Raw genomic sequence first — 25,167 nt, forward strand, 5'->3', positions numbered from 1 at the left:
AGAAGCTGAGGCTCAGAAAGATCAAGTTGTGAGCCTGAGGGCACACAGCTGGGGAGGATATGCTCTGTGCTCCTTCCTGCTGCTGCTTAGGGCTTTCCAGGTGGACTTTGGAGACCCCCGAGTTAGGACGACAAGCCTGCATGGATGGTCCCGGCTCTGGAAGAGCCACCCTCGCACTTAGCACCCACCATGGTGGTGCAGGGAGCACGTGGGCGTCTGTGCCTCCTGGTTGTGGCTTCTGCCTCCCTGGGATGTAGAGAAGAGTTGTCGGCTATCAGCTTCCTGAAGCCTGGGGCCCGTGGGGACCCGAGGGGAGATCCCACTGCCTTTCCACCCGGCACCTGAGAGCCTCAGGGGACCTTTGCTGGGCTGGGCTGTGGGGGAGGGGGCTAGACTTTTGCTTGTTTAAGATCTAGTTCACGTGCTGTAAAACTCACCTTGAAAGTAGTGCAGTCCAGCATTTCTAGCTTATCGGAGTTGTGCGGCCGTCACCACTAATTCCAGAGCATTTTCATCCCCCCTAAAAGGAACCCTGCCCCCACAGCAACCACTCCCCTCCGCTCCCGCTGCCCTGGTGGCCACGCTCGCCGTCTCTCTGGGTCTGCTGCTCTGGACATCGCCTGTCTCTGGGGTCCCAGCACGTGTGACTTGCCTGCCGTGCTCAGCCCCGTGTTTCCAGGCCTGTCCACGGCGCAGTGTGCCTGGATCCCATTCCTTTTCATGTCTGAACGAGCCTGTGGCTGGATGGCACCACACACCTGTCACAGGGCGTGTGAGCAGGCGGACTCAGCGAGGCTCTGCCCTCCTCCATCGGGGCAGTGACCGCTTACTGAGCGCCGGCTGTGTACCGGCCAGTCTCCCACTGTGGTCTCAGCACAGCCCTGGTCTCCGTTCTCTGTCCATTTCGCTGGGGGGCAGAACCGAGCTTCCAGCTTGGCTGGCGTCCCACCTCGTAAGCAGCAGGTGAGAGTTGGGAAACTCCATGGACGCATGTCCCGGGACACCACGGCCTTCTGCCTCCCTGGCATCCTCGTCCACCGCCCCATGGAAAGGGAGCCAGGCCTGTGCTAGAGCCGCCCCTCTCTCGAGGGCAAGGCCTCCTGTGTCTGGGGGGTGCCCCCAGGACAATGGGCTCCCAGAGGCACTAGCGTCTTAGCTTCTGGGGGCTGAGGTGACCCAGGACCCCATGGCCATCTCCCGACAGCCCTGTCTCTGCAGGCAGAGGCCCCGGGTGGAGACAGAGCCGCTTCTAGACCTGCACGGAGCGGGGCGATGGTGGTGGAAGAGCCAGGCTGCAGCCCCCCAGGTGTATCACGGCCCTGCTGACCCCCCGACGTGGTCAGCCACACGCTGCCTGGGTGCCTCTCCTGTCCTGGGCGCGTCTCTGGCCCACCTCTGACCCCCCTCCCCACCCCCACCCCCGCCGTCCCGCTGTGGCAGTGCCATCTTTGAGCTGTGGGCCCTGCGCTCCGCTCTGCTTCGAGGGCTCATGTCTCTCCTCACCTCGTGTCTCGAGGGTGTGGTTTAAAATTCAGTTCAGAGGAAGTAATCCGCACTCCGCGTTCGCTCCACCCCGAGGGAAGGGAGGAGAAATCGGGCCTTCATGGGGAATTTTATCTTCTCTGAGGCTCCAAGGTGCATTCTTTTCTTTGCAGCCAAACTACCCTGCTCAGTCCCTGTCCCCCAGCTTGGGGCCCGGGTCGAGGTGCCCTGCTGCTCCTGAAGGGACCATGTGTGCAACAGAGGCGCCCAGACCCGCTTGACCCTTTAATCCCTTCCGGGACAGGTACTCAGCAGGCTGGACCCTTAGGTGTTAGATTCTGGTTCACATCTTTGCTGTGTGACCCTGGGCACGTCGCTTTACCTTTCTGAGCTCCCTTCATTCCTCAGGATGAGGACAACATGTCTACTCGTAGGTTTTGGTGATTCAGTGAGAACACACTAGCATCAGGCACAGCGTGAACAAGGATGTCAGCGCCATCGTCCCCTACCCCAGCCACTGCGCCCCCACCTCACCACTAATACCCCCAACCTTCCTCCACCATTGTCTCTTCTGTCCCCACTCCCACCCCCTAGCCACGCAGCCAGGGGCTTGAGGGCCCTCACGGGGGGAGGGGGCTGGCAGGGCGGGTGCTTCTGTGGGTGGGGGTGGGGCGGGTCCTCCTGGACACTGGCAGCTGTGCGCCAGGTGTTGGACCTGACTTTGGGAGAGAACCATGCCCAATTGGGCTGCCCAGCAGCTGCTCCTGTCTGTCCGACGGCGTGCCGTGCCTCGAGGCCCAGAGCGGCTGCTCTCTGTCCCTGAGGTTCTGCTTTGACTCCTTGGGAGAAAGGGGGCCGGGGAGTGACTGAGCCCACAGCACGTTCTGGAAGGCCCTTCAGGTGCAGGTTTAGGTCTGACCCCAAGTTGGTCCTGGCTGCGCCCACGGGACCCTTCCTCCGTGACGGGCCCACCTTGAACTGAGGGGTCACGTGGGCAGCGCCTGGCATCTGTCATCTGCCCCTCCCCTTTGCTGCCTGGGCTGCTGGAACCCTTCCCCCGTTACTCTGGCCACCAGAAGGGTGTTCCCAGGGTTCCCCTTGGCCCTCCCTCTTCTTTAGAAGCTTCTAGGCCAACTCCAGCCTTGGCTTGGCCTCCCCTCCCTGCCCTGCCCGTTCCCCCACCAGAACCTCTTCTGGATAGAGACTGTGTTGCCCCATAGGTGTCTGAAGCCCCACTTTAGGCCTGTGGATGATCCCCAGCCTGGGAGTCCCCTGACCCTGCTGTAATGGGGCAGGCCACGACCCTCTCTGAGCCTCCCGGCCTCCTCTAGGGTCTGTCTTGCAGAGAGTGGCGGGGATTCCCCAAATTGTCCCGTGTGCTTGGAGATGTTCATTGAATGACTGACTGAGGGTATGAGCCGGTGCTCAGGGAGCACTGTGCCATTCATACTTTGGGCCTGCCTGGCCCTGGCTGATGGGTGCTCAGCCGGCATAGGAGCCGCCCTAGGTGGGGGCTTCCGGAGGCCCCTACCCTTTCCCCCTGCCTCCTGCATAGGACAGGTCTGGGAGCCGAGTCTCCAGCGTCCCTGAGCGTGACAAAGCAGGGGCTGCTGCCAGGCGGCGGCTCTCACAAGCTGTGTGGCAATCTGCTCGCCTCCAGCTGCAGCAGGCGCCCCCCAGGGGCCACCGTGCCCAGCTGCCACGCGGGGGCCGCGGTGCCCTCAGCCGCCCTTGGGAGGCACGTGGAACACCTGGGGCCCATGCCACGGTCCTAACTCGGGCTCCCCCTCATCTCTGTGCCCAGCCCACCTTTTCCCCACACTGGGGGGGGTCACGCTGCAGCTCGCACGCCCTGATCCTGTGTGGCCCGGGGGCGTGGCTGTTCTGGGTGGGGTCTCCTTGGTCAGTGTCCATCTGGGGGCTTTCTCCGTGGCCAGGGTCCTGGGCTGGGCAGCTGGAGCAGAGTGGGCTCTGAAGCCACGTGAGCCTGTTCACATCCCACGTCCCTTCCTCCTAGTGGAGCGTGTCAGGTGGTGACATCGCCACTCTGTGCCCTGTGGGGCAGCCAAATGGCCTCACCGAGCTGAGAGCCCACCATTTCTGTCACCTGCGAGAGAAACGACTGAGCTTGCCCAGCTTTATTTGGCCCCAATGCAGAGGGGCTGGCTTGGTGGCTGCTGGGCTGGAATTTCTACCTCCCATCCAGGTCCAGATCCCCGGCCACGGGGTCTCCCGCCCGGCTTCCTTTGGTGTGTTTGTTGGCTGCCTGTCTTGTCTTGTTGCTGGCCTTGCAGGCGGGTTTGGTGGCTGTCCGGCCCCTGGAGCCGTCTGGAAGTGCAGTGGCTGGGGGGCGTCCTCTGTTGAGGGTGGAGGTAGCACTCTGCATCACCGTCACGCAGCCGGCCCAAGCGAGCGTGGGCTCCCTGTTCCGCTGGCCCCTGAAGTCTGCATCTTTCAAAGAAAACAGCAAAACAAACGAGGCAGAGGAGCTCCCACCGGATGCTCGCTGCGTGCGCGCGTGTCAGCCGTGCGGCTGGCGGGGCTGGCGAGGCTGGCTAGGCGGCAGTCCCCGTGGGTGTCTGCAGCCCCATCTGTTTCCCAGCGCAGGTGTGAGCTCGCGGCGGGCGGTCCTCAGCGCTTCTCCCTTCTTGTCTGCTGGGCTGGGGGTTCTGGGGGCGGGCGGCGAGGGTGGCCCAGGGCAGGGGCAGCGGGCGGGCTGGGAGCTGAGGGTCCCCTCGGCACAGAGTGGGGTGAAGAGAGAGAGGCTGGGAGGGCGGGGGGTGGGGGGAGGACAACCAGAGCAATCCACTAGTTGGTGATGCCCGCCCCGGGATGTTGGGAGCAGGAGGCTCCCCCTGGCCGTAGTGGTGTCCGTGACTTTTTCTGTCACCTCCCTGAAGCCACCTCTGACTCCCTTCTCTTCCACCTCACCCCACTTCCCTCAGTGCACCCCCTCTCGGTTCCTCATGCCCCCTAACAGGGCAGCCTTGCCCACTGGCCACGGGAGCCCACCAGCCTCCCCAGACCCCGTACTGCTCATCAGCCAATAGTCAGCCCCTGGAAATGCGTTTTGTGATAAAGACCCACACCTGCCTTTGCTGGTTTGGGATTAGTGACCCTCCCAGGTGATAAATCGGGCGCAGGAGTGCAGCCATGGCCGTGAGGTGTGACGACAGCTCCACAGAGAGGATGGCTGGTGCATGGGCTCCGGCTGGTGCCGAGTGTGGGCAGCCCACCGCAGGCAGGTCGGGAGACCTCTGACCAGCAAGCAGGCGTGTGGCGGCCCCCTGGTTCCTTTTCAGCAGTTTCTCCCCAAACCTGCAGGTCGTTAGTGCTGTCCACTGCAGCCAGGCCTAGGGCAGCCCTGCGTGTGCAAGTGCCCGCTGTCCCCGTCGTGCCCAGCCTGCAGGGCGTCAGAGGGTTTCCCCAGCTTGTGACCCACGTGCTCCGATTCCCACCCGGCACGGGCTGGTTGCGCTTTGGCTCAGGGTCTGCTGTTCACCTTCTGTTGGGTACGTTTCAGGGAAAGGAGGCTGGACTGAAACTGATATGGTCCAGGTTCTGTCCCACTTGATTGCATGCTGGCCGGGAGGCTTCCTGAAGGTCCCATGGCCTCTCTGGGCCTCATAGGCCTAGGAGCTGGACTGGGTGAGGGCCAGACTCCTTTCCACATCCACCTGGTGTGGGTCCACCAGGCCTGGGTCCCCACATCCTGGTTGGAAATGACGACGGATGACGACATGGAGCTTGGAGGAGCAGGCTGGAGACAGCGGGGCTTGTGGGCTTGTGTCTCAGCTGGAGTGTTGCCTGCCGGGCTGTGGGCCCAGCAGTGACACCCGCCTAGGGCTCGCCCACCCCAGGGTCCAACACCAGCTGGAGTCATGCCCTGTGGCCGGCCCAAATTCTCACCGTGTCAGGTCTGCCCAGAGACGATTCGAGACTGACTTGGACAGAACAGGCTCAGAGAGGGGGAGAGCAGAGGAGCCAGTGAGAGGCACATGCAGGGTCTCTGGGCTCCTGCCTCACTGTGGTCAGGGCCATGGGTCTCAGGTCACTGCCTGTACTGATTGAAAGTGGCGCAAAGCCCAGCTGGGATAGGACCCCTGCCTCTCAGATGCTCACTTGCAGATGTGTCCTGGCTCCCTCCCGCTGGCAGTTGAGCTGTCCCCGCCCTGCTGCCCCCTCCAGCCCTTGAGCGCTGGGCAGCCCTGGCCCTAGGAGCAGGTGTCCCCAGATGACGTCCCGAGGGCCCTTCCATAGGGAGGCGCATCAGATGATCACGGTCTTCATCCGCTCTCTGTTGCGCCCCCAGGGAGGGTGCCTGACCCGCTGCAGCATCGGGCGCAGGGTGGGTGAGGGCTGTGTGGTGTGACCAGGACTCGGCCTCGCCCTCCACACTACAGTGTGCCGGGGGTGGTCCTGCAGGCTGGCAGAGGTCCTTGTCAAGGGCATCCTGTTGGTGCTTAATGGTTGCTTGTGTGGCTGGTGAAGTGCGCGTCTAGGAGAGTTGACGGGGCCACTGTGCTATTGCAGTTTTATTTTCAGACCTCCCTCCCGCTCCCCTGGCAGCGACTTTGGGGTCTCAGCTGTTAATTACATGTGCCAGGCGGCCTCTGGCGCTAATCCGCGAGGTCAGACGACAGAGGTGATGCCGAGCGCTCTGCCTCCTGTCATCTCCAATCCGCACGTGTTTCGCTGACACCCGATGCATACCGCTGGTTCGTTACAGCCACGTGAGGCTGGGCTGGCTGCGTGCTAATTGGCGGCTGCGCGGTCCAGGATCGATCACAGTGCTCTGCCTGGTGAGGGACGCCCGCCCCCGAGGGAGCAGGCTGCTAATTGTGGGGGGTCTCCCTCCACTGAGGTGCACCTGGCCGCCGAGCCCTCTTGTCTGTCCAGCACCCGTCCTGCTCTCTCAGCCCCGGCGACTAGAAATGAGGCTAATCCAGAGAAACACAAGCTTTGTGGCGCGGTGGGGCTCGGCCACAAGGGTGGTCTGGGGGCTGGGAGCTGGCGGCCCGAGTCCCCTCGCCCTGGGCTGGCAGGTTCTCCTGTTTGTGAGGCCACGAGGGGTGCAGGACGGGGCTTGGAAGTGTCTGCTCCCAGCTTCCAGCCTGCAGGAGGACCAGAGCCCACCGGCCTTTGACCCCAGCTTTTCCTTTGAGCTGCTGCCGCCTCTGCCTTGACCAGTGGGGGCTCTTGGTTTGTTAGTTTTATTTCTTCCTTTTTCCGCCCGCCCTCTACCGACAGGCAGAGTTTAGACGGGGCCACCCAGGGCTCAGGCCAGGTACACAGTAGGTTGTCCCAGGGAGCCAGGTGGCCACATGCCCGAACCTCAGTGTGACATTGAGCTTTTAAGAGCAGTGGACATGGCAGCACCGTTCCCAGTAGCCGAGAGGGGGACGCGCCCAGACGTCCATCGATGAAGGAGCGGATAGACAGAATGGGGTCTATCCCCACAACGGAGTATTATTCAGCCATAAAGAGGAGCGAAGTCTTGACATGAGACCTCACACTGAGAGAGACAGCCAGACACTGGAGGCCATGTATTGTGTGATTCTGTTTACAAGAAACGTCCAGAATAGGCAAATCCATGGAGACAGAAAGCATGTTGGTGGTTGCCAGGGGCTGGGGGTCGGGGTGACCGCTAACGGGTACAGGTGTCTTTTGTGGGGGAAATGGTGTGGAATGACTGGCGATGATGGCACAGCTGTGAATATACTGAAAACCCTTGGACCGCACACTTGTTACGGTGAGTTCTGTGGTGTGGGAATTATATCTCGAGGAAGCTGTCGGAACCAGGAAAGAAGACAGGAGAGGTCCTATGGAAATTCCATTTTTTAAAGGGAAAGATCCCTTGTCTAGTATTTTTTTCAGAAACTTAAATTGAGCATTTTATCAAAATCTGCATGCCCACAGGTGAGCACACAGACAGGAGTGTCCAGGGCTGAACCACAGATCAGGACACAGTGAGGCTGCTGTGTCCTCCTCCACACGCTGGTGGGCGTGTGACTCCCCGGAGTGGCCGAGGGCTCTCCTTTCCACCTGCCGTGGGCACTCCATCCTGAGGGCATCCTGGCTTGTCCTCTCGTCTGCCAGTGGGCGCAGCGTGGTTCCAGTCGGGGGAGCTGCCAGGACACGCTGCCGTCGTGTCTTGGGGGACATCAGCCCTGCTTTGCTGGGTACCTCCCCAGGAGTGGGGCCACCAGGTAGGGTGTTGGGAAGATGCAGCCAATTTCCTGAAGTTGCATGAGCCTGGGCGAGGGTTTGCGTGCCGTGCTGCCTACCCTCCCGACTTACTCTCAGGGTTTCCGTGGCTCGTCAGAGTGCACAGCAGCCACCAGCACCTGGGGGCCGTTCTGGAACCACGGGGCCCAGGCTGGCTGCATCAGCGCAAGACCAGCCTCCCACAGCAGTCCTAAAACTGGCTTCCCAGGTGGGGCTCACCGACTTGGCCAGACCCCGCTGGTTTCAAAACCACAAAGGCTATCCCCAGTGCAGAGTGAAGGTGGCCCGTGGTGTCCCATTGGCCCTCCCCTGTTAGTGGGCTTAGAGCTGTCAGGGGCTTGGCCTGGACAGCTGGGGGTTGCAGAATTCCTGAGGTGTGGGCCACAGTTGGCAGGTCTGTCTGGGGAATCAGAGGTCACACCTCAGGGGCAGTGGCCATCGGGTGACTCCTCGCTGCCCACCTAGGTGAGCACTGACGGGTGTGAGCTGGGAGTGAGGGGGCGCCTGGCCTGGTCGTTGTTCTCAGGGTCGCTGAGCAGAATGCAGCATCGGGCTGCTCTGGGTCGCGGCCTGTGAGTTGGGTGAGGGCAGATCTGGCTGGACCAGGTGTCTCCCCATGAGGCTGCCCTGTACAGTTGTGCAAGCTGTACACAAGCCTAGGAGCCACCTTGAAGAGGCCTGGACGGAAGCACCTTGCTCAGGGCAAAGCTCTGTCCTGGTGTCCGTGGGGCCTCGGCGTCCAGCCGCTCTGCCTGCTGGTCACACTGCTGAGGCTGTGCTTGGCTGCTGGACCCTCTGGGGCAGGGAACGGAGCATGCCACATGGTTCATCTCGGCGATGGCTCAGCAGCTGTAACATTGTCTCAGGGTCCCCTGAGCCGTGGGCCACGTACCACCTGCCCTGTAAGCCAGGGTTTTGTTTGGTAGTGTGAGTGTGGCCGTGTGAGAGGATGTGGAGACCAGATGAGGGTCCCTTGATCTCTGCGATGAGACGAGTTCTGAGCAAAATCTGGGGAGGATGCTGGAAGCCGCTGGGCTGCTCCTGCTGAAAGGGGGCCTGTGCTGACTCCTGCTGCCCTCCCCTCCCTAGGGCTGCAGGGGCCCCGAGTGGGGCTCTTGGAGACAGAAGGTACCCAATGGTACCTGCACGGAGGGGTCACCCTTTGTCCCTCAAGTCCAAGAGTGAGGTGGGATGTCCCCAGGCCACTCCTTGGGGCTGGCACCCCGAGTCGCTAAGGAGTGTTCAGTTCCATCTCTGCCTCCCCCTGGCCAGCAGAGCCATGACCGTGGGGCTGGGCGGCTGGAGGCAGTGGCTGTGGGAGAGCGTGTGCCCCTGGCCCACCCGCTGCCTGGCACCAGTTGCAGCTCTGCTGTGATGTGATAAAATCTGGGGGTCTCCTGTTTGGCCTGCACTGGACACGGGGCTCGGGGAGCGTGAGCCAAATACCGGCCCGTCTCTGAATCCGTGGATCGTGGACATGTGGGGGGCGGCGTGGCTGTGGTGTGGCCGCGACTCCAACTCAGGCTGCTGTGTCCTCCTCCCACAGGGTCTTCACTGAGCAGCGACTCGTCCCCCGTGTCCTCCCCAGCCACCAACCACAGCTCCCCTGCCAGCACGCCGAAGCGTGTGCCCATGGGCCCCATCATCGTCCCCCCTGGGGGCCACAGCGTCCCCAGCACACCCCCCGTGGTGACCATCGCCCCGACCAAGACTGTCAACGGCGTCTGGAGGAGCGAGAGCCGGCAGGTGAGCGCCCCGGGCGTGTGGGTGGAGCTGCCTGTGGCCACAGGTCACAGTGTAGGATGGTGGCCTCCCGCAGGGGAGGACTAGATTTTGGGGTTCAGAGCTGTCATCACCCCCCAACTCGTACTCTCCTGAGCCTCTGTCACCTTGCCTCCAAAATCAGGGTGACAGCAGCGCCTCCCTGGAGGGTCTGTGCAGATTAAGCAAACTGGAGGGTGCTTGTCATCTGGGTTGCACAGCCGAGCGCCACAGGCCAGCCAGGGCTCACACACCAGAGGTTTATCCCCTCCCGCTTCTGGAGGCTGCATGGGTGAGGTCACAGGGTCAGCGGGGCTGGTTTTTCCTGAGGCCTCTCTCCTTGGTATGTAGACAGCCATGTTGTCCCCATGTGGTCATCCCCCCGTGCGTGTCTGTGTCCTGATGGCCTCTTCCTCGAAGGACCCCAGTCCTAGTGGGTCAGGGTCACCCTGATGATCTCATTCACCTTAATCACCTCTTAGACCACATCTGCAAATAGTCACATTCTGAGGTGCTGGGGCTTGGGTTTTCAAGATATGGATTTTGCTTAAAACTGTGTTTGCCTGCCGCAGACGCTTGGTGAACGTTAGCTGTTATTATTATGCTATTGCTCAAACAAGAAATTGAGAGAGGAAAATGCCAGCCCACATTTTCACGCCTCTATCTTACATTTGAAGCCCGCTGAGGGCGCCCTTGCCCACACTTGGGGGAGTCCCTGGATGTGGCCGCTGCTGGGGGCTGCTCCCGCCTGCCTCGCTCCCCTCGCCCCTGCCCTCCAAGCCTGGAGGGGTCCTTCCCTGATTAAGAATGCTGTCACTGTACTTCTCCCCTGGATTTTCTTGCCTAGTTCCTAGAGGGATGTCGCCACTTAGAAAAATACAGTTGTGCGTCACTTAACGATGGGGACACATTCTGAGAATTGCTTCGTTAGGCAATTTTGTCGTTGTGAACATCACAGAGTGTACTTACGCAAAGCTCAACGGTCTGGCCTCCTGCGCTCCCAGGCTCCATGGCGCTAATCTGTGTTTCCCTTTGGGGTGGGGTCGGTGGGCATCACTCAGGGTCTGTCTCTCCTCTGCCCCTGGATGTGGGGGAATCCCTTAGGCCCTGACCTAGAGAGAGAATCCTCAAGGAACCCAGCGGGGATCCCTAAGTCCCTGGAAACAGCCGTGGCCCGGGACCCCCCGGGTCACCACCTGGCTGAGGCCCCCTGTGCCCATCTTGGCTTTGTTGCCGCCCCTGCCTTGCATGCAGTTTCAAGATGGGAGGGCCTGGCGGGCAGCTTCCAGCCAGAGGGGTTTGGAGCAGCCTGATTGCCCCTGGTCCTGGGTTGAGGGAGGACGAGGGATCTTCATCAGACTCTCGTGCCTACTGAGGGGCCCTAGCCACCTGCCTCTTCTGACTCGCTCGGGCCCAGGCGGCTTCTGGTCCTGTTGTGTTCCTGGCTCGACCCTGGCTTGTGGCCAGAATTGTCCCCTTTGCTCCCACCTGAGAGGAACCCCCTGCCCTCCCCTGCCAGCAGGACCGTGGGCGCCTTGTAAACATTCTGGAGATTCGCCGCCCTACATGGAGGGTCTTAACTGCCTCCAGAACATTTAGTAACCCCGGAGAAGGGGCCGCCTCCAGAACATTTAGTAACCCCGGAGAAGGGGCCGGGGGAGGTGTGCTCCGGCCGTCTCCCAGTGCGGTTCATGTAGCTCCTGCCACCGGGGCGGGCAGCCGGAAGGGACTGGATTAGCAGATGATGTATGGCTCAGCGGCTCCCTCACAAAGGCTCAGCGGAGAGTTTAATCCTTCTGGGGAGGGCGGAGGGGAGTCACGTCCTGAAGTCGCAGCCCATGACTCATAGCGGGGAGTAGGGGGGCCTCTGGGCCCCTTCACCGGGGTCACCCGTATTTCCCAGGTAGTGGGAGCTGTGAAAAGACAGACGAAATGAAAAATGGTCTATTTTAAAGCTAACAGGGCATGTCCTGCCTGCCTGACGGAAACCTCTCCCTAATCACCAGAGAATGAAGGATTTGCCTCCCCTGTGTCCTTTTTCCTTTCGTTGCTACAGCTGCGCCTGCAGCCGCTGCTCAGAAATAAAAGCTGCCCACAGAAGCTCCTTGAGGCCGGCCTGGCTGCCACTGCTTGGGTACAGTGAAGTGGCCAGTGAGCCTTCTGGGCCGGGGCCGCTCGGCCCTCCTGCCCTGGACAGCCCCTGTGCGCTCTGGCTGGGCTGACCTCCTTCCCGGTGCCTGTTGCAGCTTGGCAGGCCTTCTGCAAGATGGGAGGCGCGGGGTCTGGCCCACTGAACCCCCTGCCCGCCGGCCCTCCCCCCGCCAGGTTCCACCGCCCCCCGCTCCTTGTTTGTCCTTGGCGAGGCTGGGAAGGTGCCATCTGGCCCAGCCGCCTTCAAGCAGGGCTTTGTCCTGCCGAGGGGCGAAGGGGGCTTCTGGGGGCGTCTCCGAGCCGGGATGGTGTGCTCGGGCCCCTCACTCTGCTGTTAGATTCAGCAAACGGTGCCAGCAGCACGTGGGAGCAGGGGATGGCCTGGCTTGTCCAGAGCTTCTCCTGGATGTTGTCCTCTGGTCGAGGTTCCTCCAAGGGCTCTGCTGTCCTGGGTTGATGGTCGAGACCCTTGGCTGCCATCTTCCCCCCTGCTCCGTCCCCAGGGGAGGGGGCCTCGCTACTAGCCTGGGGCAAAGCCCAGGCTCCCATCAGTGCTGATCTCAGAGGTCACCTGGGAGGCTGCCGTGACACCTGGGGTCCTAAGGCTTCGCCTACCTTGTCCCCGTCCAGAGAGCATCTGAGGGCCATGCTGGCCCCTTTCAGTGCATCCCAGACCTTGGGCACAGGGCCTCCGCCCCACACTGGCCCCAGCGAGGGGCAGACCCTGGAGTGGGTGGGTTCCAGGTCTCACGCCTCCTCTTCACAGGCGTTTGGCACTTTGCTAGCCTGGCCCTGCGCCCGGCTGGGTGAGGGGTGTGAGGGAGAGCCCAGCGAGCCCTGACCTGGAATAGCCCCTTGCTCCATAGTGTAGATGGGAGGGGAAGTGGGGAGGAGTGCGGGGGGGATGATGGCGACTTGGGGGTGCACGTGCCGTGTGCAAGACCCCCATGCTGATGCTTCAGCCTGCTTCCCACTTACGTCTGTGCAGCCCTCCCGCTGCTCTGTGACCTGCTGCTGTGATGGGCGCATTCAATGGATGGGGAAACTGAGGCCTGGGGCAGTTACGGGACTCGTCTAGGGTCTCTAGGACCAGACAGGAGCCGTCCCTTAAGGCGGGAGTTCTTCCTGCTGTCCGCACAGGCATCTGGAGGACAGGAGTTGGGCTCCCTGCTCTGACCTAGAGTGCGGGTGCGCGTGTGTCCTGCCCTCGACCCCGCCGTGTGCACAGCCCTTCTGGGGAGGGGGAGGTGTGGAGTTCGTCAACCCGCGAGGACCCCACTGGGAGCGCAGGGCCGCGCCAGCACATGGGAAGGGAGCAGATGTTGCTGCTCATTAAAAATTCCAATCAGCGGCCTGTCTCCTTCAATTAATTATCGCTGATGTGTCTTCTGGAGGACCGTGGAGGGCGCGCTGGCTGCCTGGCACCGCGTGTTGGTAAATACGCCTGACGGATGGGCCCTTCTCTGCTGGCTCAGCCCCGTCAGCGGCCTGCTCTGGTGTCACCGTCTGCTGCTGTGAAGACAGAGGGGCTACCAGGCGGGGGGGTGGCTGTGGCTGTCCGTCCCTTGCCATCCACACGTGGAGCTGGATACGCTGGGGCCTCTGCCTCCCGGTCTCCCCGCTCTGACGGAGTAGGCCGGACGTCAGGACAGAGGGGCGGAGCAGGGAGCGAGGCTTCTCCTCGGGGGCGGCCTCAGCCTCGGTGCCTGCCCCTCAGGTCTGGGATGGGACCCTTCTCGGTCCCTGGCCCGTGTCCAGTGCTCATTCCTGGAAAGGCTTCTTATCCTTAGCTGCCAACTCAGGAGACCGAGCCTGCGGTCCCCCTTGTTATCAGGCGTTGGGTGTTTTGTGGCATGGCGGGAACTCGGTGGATGTGGGCTTGTGCCCCTGCAAGCGCCACCTGCTTCCTCTGAGCCCTGGTTCACCATCTGATCACGAGTGGCCAGACCTGACACGGGGGGAGGGGGCGTTGTGCAAATCTGGCCAGGGGGTGACCAAGAGTGTTGGTGTGCATGTGTGTCCCACAGTTGACGCCGCCACATGAACACCCCTTCTGGGAAGGGCGAGTCTGACATCTTGAACCCATGAGGACCCCGCCATGAGCAGAGGGCCATGCCAGCACGTGGGCAGGGATGTGCCGGCAAGCTCTTAGGGCTCAGGGGAGCCTGTGGCCACTGCCTCAAAGTGCCCCCAGGGCTCAAGGCAGGCCCAGGCTGCTGTCGTCCTCACCTTCAGCCAAGAAGGGCTGTTCAGCCAAGAAGGGCTGTCGCAGGATAGAGCCCTAGGCCGGCAACTGCTCCAGAATCGAGAGCAAGACCCTGCTGACCACGGTTAACACTCTCTGAGTGCTGCTGCCTGGCTGCCTTTCAGCCACTCAAATGACAAGAATGGTCAGAACCCTTTGATGGTCTGTGTCCTCGGGTCTGGACACTCCTGTGGACAGGCGTGCAGCACGTCGTCTGTGTGTACGGGGCTGGCATGCCCTGCCCTTGGTCTTGCCCAGGGTCCTCCTCCTCCCCATTCCTGCCCTGAGTGAGCCCGTTTTCTGGTTCCCCGGGGTCCGCCTCCCTGGCCAGGCCCCAGGTCACTCTGTCCAGGCGTCCAAAGCGGGTGGGGCTGCAGCACACAGCCCCTCACCAGTGTGTGCAAAGGTGCCTCCAGACAAGTTGGGCCAGTTGAGGCCCCGCAGCTGCCTGCTCTGGCCAGTGCCAGGGCCACCCCAGGGGTTGGCAGGGGGCAGACTGGCATGTTCAGCCCAGGGGCAGTGCCAGCTTTTCGTCCACATCCCTCTGTGGGCACCAGCAGGGCAGGGTGTCTGTGATGCAGGCTGGCAGCCGTCGGCACAGCTGACACCTCAGCCCTTGGGGGATGCCTGTGTGTGCTGGTGCTCAGCAGGCGGGGTCTCTGGATGGTTCTGTCGTGCCCTGCTGCGGTGTGGAGTTGCCTGGGGTGCCAGGCTCAGTGTCACCCAACTCCCCCCAGGTTTGCAGCTGGTGTGGCCTATGGGGAACCCATGCCAGCAGGGGGGGCGTGGGGGTTGTGTGAGGCGGGGAGCCCTCACGGGTGCTCATCCAGGTGACCCCAGTTTTCCTGGAGGGAAGTTTTGTTTTTTCCTGTTGCACTGAGGACAGAACAGCTCCCCGGGTGGGTTTCAGCCCAGACCTGCCTGTCGTTGGAACCCGTGTTCTCCCTTCTCACCGTTCTGCCTCCCGTAACATGTATACAGCGGGTTTGGGTAGAAAACCGTCAGGAAAGGACGTCTCAGGAACGTGCACTGAGCTGGAGCCTTCCTGTGCGTTTGGATGGAGATCCAGCCTGTCCTGCGGGCAGCCCTCCCCAGCCCTTCCGCCCTGACCCACTGCTCCCTGCTCTCCAACAGGACACTGGCTCTCGGGGCAGCAGCGGCGGTCGGGAACGCCTCATCGTGGAGCCGCCACTGCCCCAGGAGAAGGCGGGGGGCCCGGCCATCCCCTCCCACCTGCTCAGCACGCCCTACCCTTTCGGCATCTCCCCCAGCCCAGTCGTGCAGGATTCCCGCTTCCCACCACTCAAGTAAGTTTGTGAATGAGGGTTTGGAGGGATGGGCGCACACGCATGCTCAGGTCTGGGTCCCTGAGGCTGGCTCTGAGGCTTTGGTCACCTTGTCTGGCAGCCTGGGTCTGCACCAGCTGAGGCTGGGAGCTGCGAGATGGTGGCTCAGCCCCAGGCCTGTGGCCCCGTCTGCGCCTGCTGTCTGTTTCCATACTGAGGTGATGGCCGCCTCTCTCCCACTGCCTGAAACCTGGGTTCCTAGGATCAGGGGTCCCCCAGGCTGCGGGTAACAGGCCTAACCTGCTGGTGAGGACAGCAAGGGGCCAGGTGAGCTCAAGGAGCAGTAGTTGCCCACCCCTGTGCCCGGGCCTCCTTGCAGATCTGGCATCTTGTCGGTGAGAGCCAGCACCTGTGCCTGGAGACCCCTCCTTCTGGGAGGGGCATGGAGAGGCGGCCCATTTCCCAGCCTGGAGCAGGCATTCCGCTCACCTCTGTCTTGTCCTTTCCTGTCCGTCCTGCCTGTAGCCTCCAGCGGCCTGTGCACCATGTGGTGCCCCCCAGCACAGTGACCGAGGACTACCTGAGGAGCTTCCGGCCCTACCACACCACCGAGGACCTCCGCATGTCCTCCCTACCTCCCCTCGGCCTCGACCCAGCCACCGCCGCCGCCTACTACCACCCTGGCTACCTGGCCCCGCACCCCTTCCCCCACCCGGCCTTCAGGTGAGGCGTCCTAAGACTACCCCCACCACAGTCCCCACCCAGGGCCATCACCCGACCTGCTCTCGTGTCCAGCCAGTGGTCTGCTTATGGCACAGTGGAACCCCACTGGGGCCCAGAGAGGCCCCCACCACAGCCTTCTGCATTAGCTGTTAGGAGTCTGCTCCTGGGAGAAAGTTCTCCTCATTGTTGGAGCTGTCTTTTCCCCCGCTCCTCCCTCTCATCATGGCTCTGCCAGTGCACACAACATTAGTAGACAGCACGTGGGTTTAGGTAGAAGAGAGACTCCTTTGCTGTGTAACCAGCTACCTGGTGGAAATGCGTGCCATGTCACTGCTTTGTGTAGAAGCTTCCTGAACCCCAACCTGACGAGTCTGTAGTTATGATGTGAACTGTTCCTCCCACAGACCCGGAAGGGCCTCTCCACTGGGCCACGCTGGCCTGGCCTGGCTGAGCTGAGGGGTAGCAGGCAGGGCCTCAGCCCTGAGTTGTTGGCACCTGGTGCCTCTGTTGGTACGGGGCTTTGGGGCTGGCTGTGGCTGTGGCTCCATCTACTTGGCCTTGGTAGAGGCTCCATGGTCCCTCTGCCCTGTCCAGCGTGCTCAGATCAATAGATGGCCCCGGCCGGGGCCCCTGCTCGTAGGGCTGGGGCCTGCCTTTTTTCTGTTTATCCTTGGTGCTCACTGGGCCTCGTCTTCTTGCACAGGATGGACGACTCCTACTGCCTGTCGGCCCTGCGGTCCCCCTTCTATCCCATCCCCGCCCCTGGCTCCCTGCCCCCGCTGCACCCGTCGGCTATGCATCTCCACCTCTCCGGGGTCCGATACCCCCCTGAGCTCTCCCACTCGTCGCTGGCAGCGCTGCACTCAGAGCGGATGTCCAGCCTCAGCGCCGAGAGGTGAGCAACATGCCGGCCCAGAGTCCTCACTGCTCCTCCTGCTCCGGGCCGCAGAGCGGGGAGAAGCCCAGGCTGAAGCCTGCTCAGCCAGTTGCGTGTAGCTGGGGGCCCCTCAGCCACTCCTGTCCTCAGTTTGCTCATCTGCAAAGTGGGGTGGTGACAGTTGATGCTCCAAGCCCCTAGACAGTGCGTGGCCTTGTGGCGCTCAGAGTCGTCAGCCTCCTAATGTGAGCACTCGGCGATGCTTAGGGAGTTTGTACGCAACTTGCCATCCAGTGGACTTGAGTTTCCACCGTGTTAACAAAGGCAGAACCTTGCTTATCCCTCCATTCTTCAGATTAGAACGCGGGGTCCTTCACAGAGCCTTGGGCTTGGGTGGCACTTCCTCACTCCTGGGAATTCTCTGGAACAGACTGTCCCTGGTCCCGCCTGTACCCTCTGCAGTGGGGTTCACCCTCTCTTCCCGCTCCCCTCGCAGGCTGCAGATGGACGAGGAGCTGAGGCGGGAGCGGGAGCGAGAACGGGAAGCTGACCGGGAGCGGGAGAAGGAGCGAGAGCGGGAGCGGGAGAAGGAGCGCGAGAGGGAGAAGGAGCTAGAACGCGAGCGCGAGAAGGAGCGGGAGCGGGAGCTGGAGCGCCAGCGGGAGCAGCGGGCCCGTGAGAAGGAGCTGCTGGCGGCCAAGGCGCTGGAGCCAGCCTTCCTTCCTGTGGCGGAGCTGCATGGGCTGCGGAGCCACGCCACGGAGGAGCGGGTCAAGCCCTCGGAGCAGTTGACCCCCACCCGAGCAGGTGCCCAGCCTGGGTCCCTGGGGTGGGGGTGCTGGAGGGAGAGCCCTGTGCCACCCGAGTGTGGGCTGGATGTGGTGGCCTGCTGGTCAGTCTGACAACCAGCTCTCCAGGGAAGGGCCTGACTTTGCACTGTCTGCCAGCTTCTGTGACACAAAGAGTGACACTGTGGCCGGTGTCAAGCCACAGACTTGATGTCACTGAACAGGGAGTGGGAAGAGAGAGGCACAGGGCCACGGTTCAGATATAGTAGGCATAGATGAGTTCAAGAATATGCATGAGGTAAAATGGAGCAAAAGCATTAGGAAGTGCTGGTTTAGAAGACTTTTTTACCTTTGTTTTTAACGTATTTTGTTCTATTGTAAGCACTTACAGTCTGATTCTCAGTACTAGCTGGTTCAACGGCCAGCACGATTCCTGAGAACTGTGCGGCCTGCTCCAGCGCCCACTGGTGTCTGCCTGGGCCGAGCGCTTCCTGCACGCGCCCCTCAGGCCCCTGTCGGTTGTCTGTGGAAAGGGCCCTTTTGAAGGGCCGTTCGGGGCAGGAGCAAAGGGGCCGGGCGCCAGCTGGGCCTGGCATGCAAGCTCCCGCCGTGACGGCCTTTCTCCCCACAGAGAAGCTGAAGGACGCGGGCCTGCAGGCGCCCAAGCCCGTGCCGCACCCCTTGCACCCGGCGCCCGCCCCCCAGCACGCCGTGCCCAGCCTGCTCTCCAACCACAGCCTCTTCTCTCTGCCGGGGAGCAGCGCCGCCACGGCCCTGCTGATCCAGCGCACCAACGAGGAGGAGAAGTGGCTGGCGCGGCAGCGGCGCCTGCGGCAGGAGAAGGAGGACCGGCAGTCGCAGGTGTCGGAGTTCCGGCAGCAGGTGCTGGAGCAGCACCTGGACATGGGCCGGCCCCCGGCGCCCCCCGAGGCAGAGCACAGGCCCGAGAGTGCCAGGTGGGGCCCGGCAGGGGCAGAGGCGGGGAGGGAATCCCACAGGGGCAGGGGGTGTGGGTGTCTTCACGCTCGGGTTTGCTCAGAGTCGTATCGAGCACCTGCGGATTGCCCTGGATCGGTGGTCTCGCTCCATTTCATCTTCATCTTCTAATCCCGTTTTGCCCACAAGGAAGCAGAGACTCTGAGGGGGAACCAGGGTCGCTCAGAGGTGCCCCATCCCTATTTAACGAGGCCAACCAAGCCTGTGTCCAGAGCCAGGGGCGCTTCCCCCACCACCCCGCTGCGTGTGTCCCCTGGCACCCTCAGAGCATGAGGGAGAAGCTTTGATAGTTAGAGCTCTTTCCGTCTCCCTCTGCTTTCAAGCCCAAACTTTTTTTTAATGAGAAAGGGACTGCCTTTAATTTTTATTTAAATGAAAAACTAACTTTATAGCTTTTGTAGTAAAAAGTGTACCCAGTTCCCAGCTCCCTTATAAGAGGATTGCCCCGGAGGCCTCTGTGCCTGTCTCTGGAACCCCCGGCTGCTGACACTTGCCTGTGAGCTGGGCCGCTTCTTACTGCCGCCCCGTGGACCTCCCCACTCCCTTGTTGGTCTGGCTGTCACCTGGTGTAGTGTCCCCCAGCCCCCGTCCCTCCAGGGCTGCTGCTGAAGGGCCGGGCTGAGGCCCTCCAGGAGCGCTGGTGGGGGGAGCTGGCCAGGCCTCAGTGACACTGGACACGGCTTTCCTTCCTGGGCTTCAGTTTCCTCAGCTGTGCACACAGGAGGGTGGATGGGAAGATTTCTGAGGGTCTTTCCAGCTCTTGGCATCTGGGGTGTTTTTAGTGTCCGCTCGCTCCCTCTCTCCTTCCTCCAGCTTCTGGCTGGCTGCCGGGCGTTCTTGCCGTGTCCTGGGCTCGGCCAGCCTGTCCACCAGCCCTGCCTTGGCGTCCCCTGAGTAGGGCAGGAAGGGGGTTTGCTGGCGAATTGGGCGTGACTGGGAGTGAGCTGTCGCAGGCCCCCGGCCAGCTCTCCCTGCAGCCTCCAGCCCACTCTGCCGACGGCGGTGCTGCCCGACATGGCCAGTGAGGTCCCCTTTGCTTTTCTGGGCCCACCCGGAGGCGTCACAAAGGCTCAGCCTCGTCTGCCTGTGAGCACCCTCTGCCCCGCTAACTCCCCTCGCTCCCAGGGCCCTGGGAGAGCAGCTGCCCATGTCTGGCATCTCCGAATGAAACGTGGGTGCTCTGACTCCCGAGGGCATCTTCCTCTGCTCGGGCCCCGGGATCCCAGGCCAGCACAGGCCTGTGTGCTGCTGCCTCCAGCGGGGCTGGCCTCTGTCTCAGGACCTAGCGGCCCTGTGCAGGCCTGGGGCGTGGAGGGGAAACAGGGCGCCTGACCCTCGCCTGGCCTCTGCTCCAGCTGAGCTGGCAGCATGCTCGGCCCTGCAGCAGTGCGAACTTGACGTTCTGATGGGCCCTTGTGCCAGGAGCTAGGAAACCGTTCAGTGCTGGGCTCCAGTGCGTGAAATGATTCTGCTGCTGGCTTTTATTCCTTTGCTGTCTGCGTAAGGACACGCACCTTCTTGCTATGGTTCTCTTGTCCTCCGTTGAGTGAGGTGCAGTGGCACTGGGGCGGTCTCCCAGCCTGGGCTTGCGAATAACCAGGAGGAGCCGTGGCGGCTGTGGTTGAATGTCCCTCCCCTTTGGCCAGGCAGGGAGAGCTCAGAGAGCCTGGTCAAATGCCTGCCGTGGCCTCTGGCCCTGCTCCTTCCATCCCCTCAGACTTTTACCTGGGTCACCTGGGCAGTACGGAGCTTCCCTTAAAAAAAACAGATAAGCTTTAGAAAAACAACAGCCAAATAGCCCCTTCTGAGTTGAATCTTGTTTTAAACGCACTGAGGAAAGAGCCATTCAGTCCAACTGCTGTCAGAGCTGCTTGTCTGGTGGGCGGTCCCTTCCAGTTCCCTCCCTGCCTGCATGTGAGGGGTGCCGTGCTGCAGCGGGTGGCCTGGCCCCCTGGTCAGGCCCCGACCCCGGTTCTGGAAGACCCTGGGGTGTAGCTGCTGGTTTGGGACCACGTGGCCTTGCTGCAGTTTTGACGGGGACCACTGGGGGTCGGCAGCGGCACAGGCCCTCCCCGGCTGTGAGGGTCTCCCTAGAGATGGGTCTCCCCACCCCCCTGGGCTGAGCGGGCCCAGAAGCCTGTCTGTCTTGCTGCTGTCTGCAAGGACAGTGAGGAGAGGGGAGTAATGGCCCAGTGGAAGGTATCCAGCTTGCCCTCCATGACCTGCCCACTGCTGGGCATGTCTGGAGCTGGGCACAGGAGCCCTGTTCTATTCTCTACGGAACGGGTCTCCCTGAGGAAGAGAGATGAGGGTCTGACCTTACGGAGTTCGTGGGAATTCAGGAAGTGGTGGAGCAGAGTGAGCTGTTGCAAGGTCCCAGTGAGAAACGCGACAGATGGCAGGTCTGGCCTGGGCCTGAGACCTTCTCTGCTCTCAGCAGCAGTGTCCACCCACCATGTCCTCTCATAAGTCGGTTACACGTAGCTGCCTTGAGCTGTTTGAAGAGGAAGTAGAGCCACGTGGAAGCGTGTCCTTCCCTCCAGCCCCTGTCCAGGGGCTCAGGAGGCCTCACGCCCCTCCAGCTCTGGCTCTCTCGGGTCCCATCTGGGCCGTCTCAGAGGCTGCCTCTGCACCGGGGCTCTGGCAGGCAGCCTGGAAGTCCCGGGGGTGGCTGGCATCCCTGCTCTCCCGTGACTGATGGCTTGGTCTGTTTACCCCCCAGGCCAGGACCAACCCGCCATGAACCGGGCAGCCGAGACCCCCTGCAGCACTTTGGCGGGCCCCCGCCCCTCATCTCGCCCAAGCCACAGCACCACTCGGTGCCCACAGCCCTCTGGAACCCAGTGTCCCTGATGGACAGCACGCTGGAGACACGGCGGGCCCCTGAGAGCCACCCTCTGCACAGCCATCCTGCCCCGTTCGAGCCCAGCCGCCAGGCGGCCGTCCCGCTGGTGAAGGTGGAGCGGGTCTACTGCCCGGAAAAGGCAGAGGAGGGGCCCCGGAAGCGCGAGCCCACCCCCCTGGACAAGTACCAGCCGCCCCCACGGGAGGCAGGGAACCTGGAGCACCAGACCTTCCCTCACGGGCCTGGGCCCTTCCTGGCTGAACTCGAGAAGTCCACCCAGACCATCCTGGGCCAGCAGCGGGCTTCCCTCAGCCAGCCAGCCACCTTCGGGGAGCTCACTGGGCCCCTGAAGCCGGGGTCGCCCTACCGGCCCCCAGCGCCACGGGGCCCTGACCCTGCCTACATCTACGATGAGTTTCTGCAGCAGCGCCGGAGGCTGGTCAGCAAGCTGGATCTGGAGGAGCGCAGGCGGCGAGAGGCCCAGGAGAAAGGTCTGCTCTCCCTGGGTGTCCCGACCTCCCAGCCCCGGGGAACAGCAGGGCACCTGCTCAGCCCCTCCCTCCCCTGCATCTGCTTACAGCTCTGGGGCTCCAGCAGCGCCAGGGAGCAGGTCCCTGGCATCTGTGTGGCTCCCTGACACCTCCACTGGGGGGAGACACCCAGGGCTGCTTGCCTGTCCTGCCACAATGCATATTGTCCCAAAAAGCCGAATCAAAGCCTGTCTGTAAAGACAGTTCTACAGACGTGCACAATTAATAAATGATGAACAGAGGCTAATAAGATGGTTTTAAATATTAATAGTGCAGTGTAATGGGAGGAAGCTGTCGAGAGAGTGGGCCTGGGTGCAGCGGGGCTCCTCATATGGGACTGCCACCATCAATTGCAGGCAGGCGGGGTGGGGGCAAGGGTGGGAGATCGGGCCACCTCTGGCTCCTGCTCTTGCCAGGGGAGGGGTGCCCCAGCCAGCAGCTCCTTGGGTTCCGCAAAGAGCCAAGAATAGGTGAGCAGGCCCAGGGTGAAAGTGGCTGTCCCCCACTTGCACCCCCATCTGACCAGGAGGCAGCGAGGGCTCCAGACCAGATTCCTTTTTCCTGCTGGAAGCCTGGGGCCTGTGCAACATAGAATTGAGCCTTTTAGCCAGAATCTGGGGCCAGGGCCAGGTCTTCCTGGGTGTTGGTCTGGGCTAGGCTTAGGGCCCAAAGAGGATTTTTCTTCTCTGCTCACCTTGTGAAGAATGGGGGAGTCCCCCGGTGCCCTTGGGTACGGCGGTTCTGCTGCTGCTCTCTGCACGTGCGTTTGCATGCGTGCTCTGTGCCTTTGAGAGGACAGGGACCCGAGTGTGCCTCTCCTCTGCTGGGAAATGGGCCCAGATGGCCCCAGCAGGAGGGAGTGGATGTGCACAAACAGCCTTGCGTTGCCATGGACACGGCCCTGGGCCTGTGTGATGAATGGTACCCTGCTGAGGGAGCAGCGTCAGCCCAGGGACAGCCTGGCCACTCGGGGGCTGTGGGTCCAAGGGGAGTCTGGTGCCTGCCATCCCTGAAAGATCCTAGGACTAGGGGGTTGATGCGCTTTTCCACCTGGGATGAAAGGAATCCAGGTTTTGGGGTGCTCAAAGAGGCCAACAGGGCCCGGTCTGACAGGTGGGTCTGCACACACATCACAGGGTATCCCACATCCACTGGTCAATCAAGGCTCCTTGCTTAGCTGAATAAACGTGTTTTTGCCACCAGGCTACTACTATGATCTGGATGACTCTTACGATGAGAGTGATGAGGAGGAGGTCAGGGCCCACCTCCGCTGCGTGGCCGAGCAGCCGCCCCTCAAACTGGACACATCCTCTGAGGTATTGAGCTCTCATTGCTGCTGTGTCAGGCTATGGGCTGGACTGCTGGTGCCCACATGGATGTCTGCCTCTTGGCTTCCCCACCGTCCCAGTTGATCCCACACTTACTGGGATCCCCCTGCGCTGCTTCATTTCCCTGCTGTCCGCAGGTGTCTAGGCATGCCGGCAGGGTCCTCCTCACTGGCCGACACAGAGTTGGCCACAGCACACGGGCTTTGAGGACCCCAGGAGGGGCCCCTGAGACAGTGGAAGCACGCCACCGCCAGTGGTTTCAAACTCATTTGTTTTCTTTCCCAATCTAGAAGCTAGAGTTTTTGCAACTTTTTGGCTTGACCACCCAACAGCAGAAGGAGGAATTGCTGACCCAGAAGCGGAGGAAGCGACGGCGGATGCTGAGAGAGAGAAGCCCCTCGCCCCCGACGATTCAGAATAAGCGACAGACACCTTCGCCGAGATTGGCGCTGTCTACCCGCTACAGTCCCGACGAGATGAACAACAGCCCCAACTTTGAAGAAAAGAAGAAGTTCCTGACCGTCTTCAACCTCACCCACATCAGCACTGAGAAGAGGAAAGGTATGGCCTGGCTCGGGCCTGCTGGGGACGGGGCTCATTAGGACGGCTGGGAGCTTCCAAGAAGCAGGTGGACCCCTGGAGTCCTGGGGTGTCCTGGGCCCACACGGCAGGTGGAATCTGAAAATGCCTCAGTCCTGGGGCTCTCTTGGCTCCCCAAGGAAGCAGCTGCTCTGCTCTCACAGACCTGCCCGTGTCTCTTCGCCATCCCGCCTCTCTCCCTCTGAAACTCAGATCGCCCCATTCAAAGCCTGTCTTCTCTTGTTGCGTCCCTGCTGGAATTGAAGGCTCGCTGGTGTTTGTATGTAAAGCCTGCTGTGAGCTTGATGGCTGTTCTTGTCACTTGTCAGACCTCCTAGCACCTGAGAAGGCAGGTCTGGTGACCCCTCCTGTGGCAGGGCTGCAGCTCCACGGTGGTGGGCATTTCCTCTTGGTGGGCCGCTGCCACGGCCCACTGGGCTTCACGTTCTCAACGGCAGGAGGTCGAGGGTGGTGTGCGCCTCCAGCAGAGCCACGTGAGGCCGACTCTTGGCCTGGAGTCCATAGTGTAGAAGAAAGGCTGCGGCTTCATCTCTTCTTGGGGGGATCCTCTTCCTTTGCACACTTAGGGCCGGGGTGTTGGTTCAGGTGAGAACTTGGACTGTCTGGTGTGCTCATTTGCACACATCCAAGTCCCCTCGCTGAGACCTGGTCGCCTCTGGAGGGCAGGCAGAAGGAAAGCAGAAATGCCTGTTGGTCAATTGCTTGAGTCTGCTTATTTCATTGTTGGGGTGTAGAGTTTACTCTGTTCTTAACCAGTAAGCTGGAATTCTTGCTTTCCCTTAAAGGGGCGCTGATGTGTTGATTACCAGTACAAATCCCTGAGAACGTGCGTAGTTTTGTTTGTAAAAAGCATCTTTTTGCCTGACTTAATTCCTAGAGGAAGCCACTGGTGATGTGGCCACTTAAGTCTCAGTCAGCAAGAAGTGCCACTGCAACAGGAGTTTGCAGCATCATAGGTCCCAGAGGTCTGTGTTCCTCTTCAGTAAACGGCAGCCCGCGTAGGAATTGCGTTTGTGTGCTGGGAGCGGTCGGGGAAGAGAGTGCGCCCAGAAGCAGCCTGTGCTTCCTGGGCGGTGTGTGGATCTTCAGGGTTGTTTCCTTGTGCTGGGGCCAACATTTTTGTCTTTCAAGTACAAATACATCCTCAGAAGCCACCTGGGAAGATCATAGATACCCATTATTTCGCCGCACACACACAGCTGTTTTTGGAATACATCTGAAATGTTGCCTAGTAAAAGTCGAGAGGAACCTGGGCTCACTCTAAAATGAAAGTTTCTTCCTTTAAACACAGCCCGTCCCTGTGGTGCTCGCTTTGCGTTTTTCTTGG

General features: G+C 61.6%; 1 protein-coding gene across 9 annotated transcripts in view; it reads left to right on the plus strand.

Annotated features, from left to right (window-relative positions):
- GSE1 (Gse1 coiled-coil protein) overlaps positions 1 to 25,167 on the plus strand; it is a 404,616-nt gene that overhangs the window by 368,491 nt on the left and 10,958 nt on the right. For 8 of the 9 annotated variants that reach the window (XM_014838744.3, XM_014838661.3, XM_014838810.3 and 5 more), the window contains 9 exons: positions 9,257 to 9,456; positions 15,002 to 15,174; positions 15,679 to 15,876; positions 16,580 to 16,771; positions 17,250 to 17,560; positions 18,173 to 18,497; positions 21,260 to 21,873; positions 23,116 to 23,228; positions 23,531 to 23,801. In XM_014838744.3, coding sequence (XP_014694230.3) covers positions 9,257 to 9,456; positions 15,002 to 15,174; positions 15,679 to 15,876; positions 16,580 to 16,771; positions 17,250 to 17,560; positions 18,173 to 18,497; positions 21,260 to 21,873; positions 23,116 to 23,228; positions 23,531 to 23,801 — 2,397 coding nt within the window. The remainder of the gene's footprint in view (positions 1 to 9,256; positions 9,457 to 15,001; positions 15,175 to 15,678; positions 15,877 to 16,579; positions 16,772 to 17,249; positions 17,561 to 18,172; positions 18,498 to 21,259; positions 21,874 to 23,115; positions 23,229 to 23,530; positions 23,802 to 25,167) is intronic. The other variant, XM_044761015.2, reaches the window with a different exon arrangement.

The sequence above is a fragment of the Equus asinus genome, chromosome 28 (genome assembly GCF_041296235.1).
Source record: "Equus asinus isolate D_3611 breed Donkey chromosome 28, EquAss-T2T_v2, whole genome shotgun sequence".
NCBI classification, from domain to species: domain Eukaryota; kingdom Metazoa; phylum Chordata; class Mammalia; order Perissodactyla; family Equidae; genus Equus; species Equus asinus.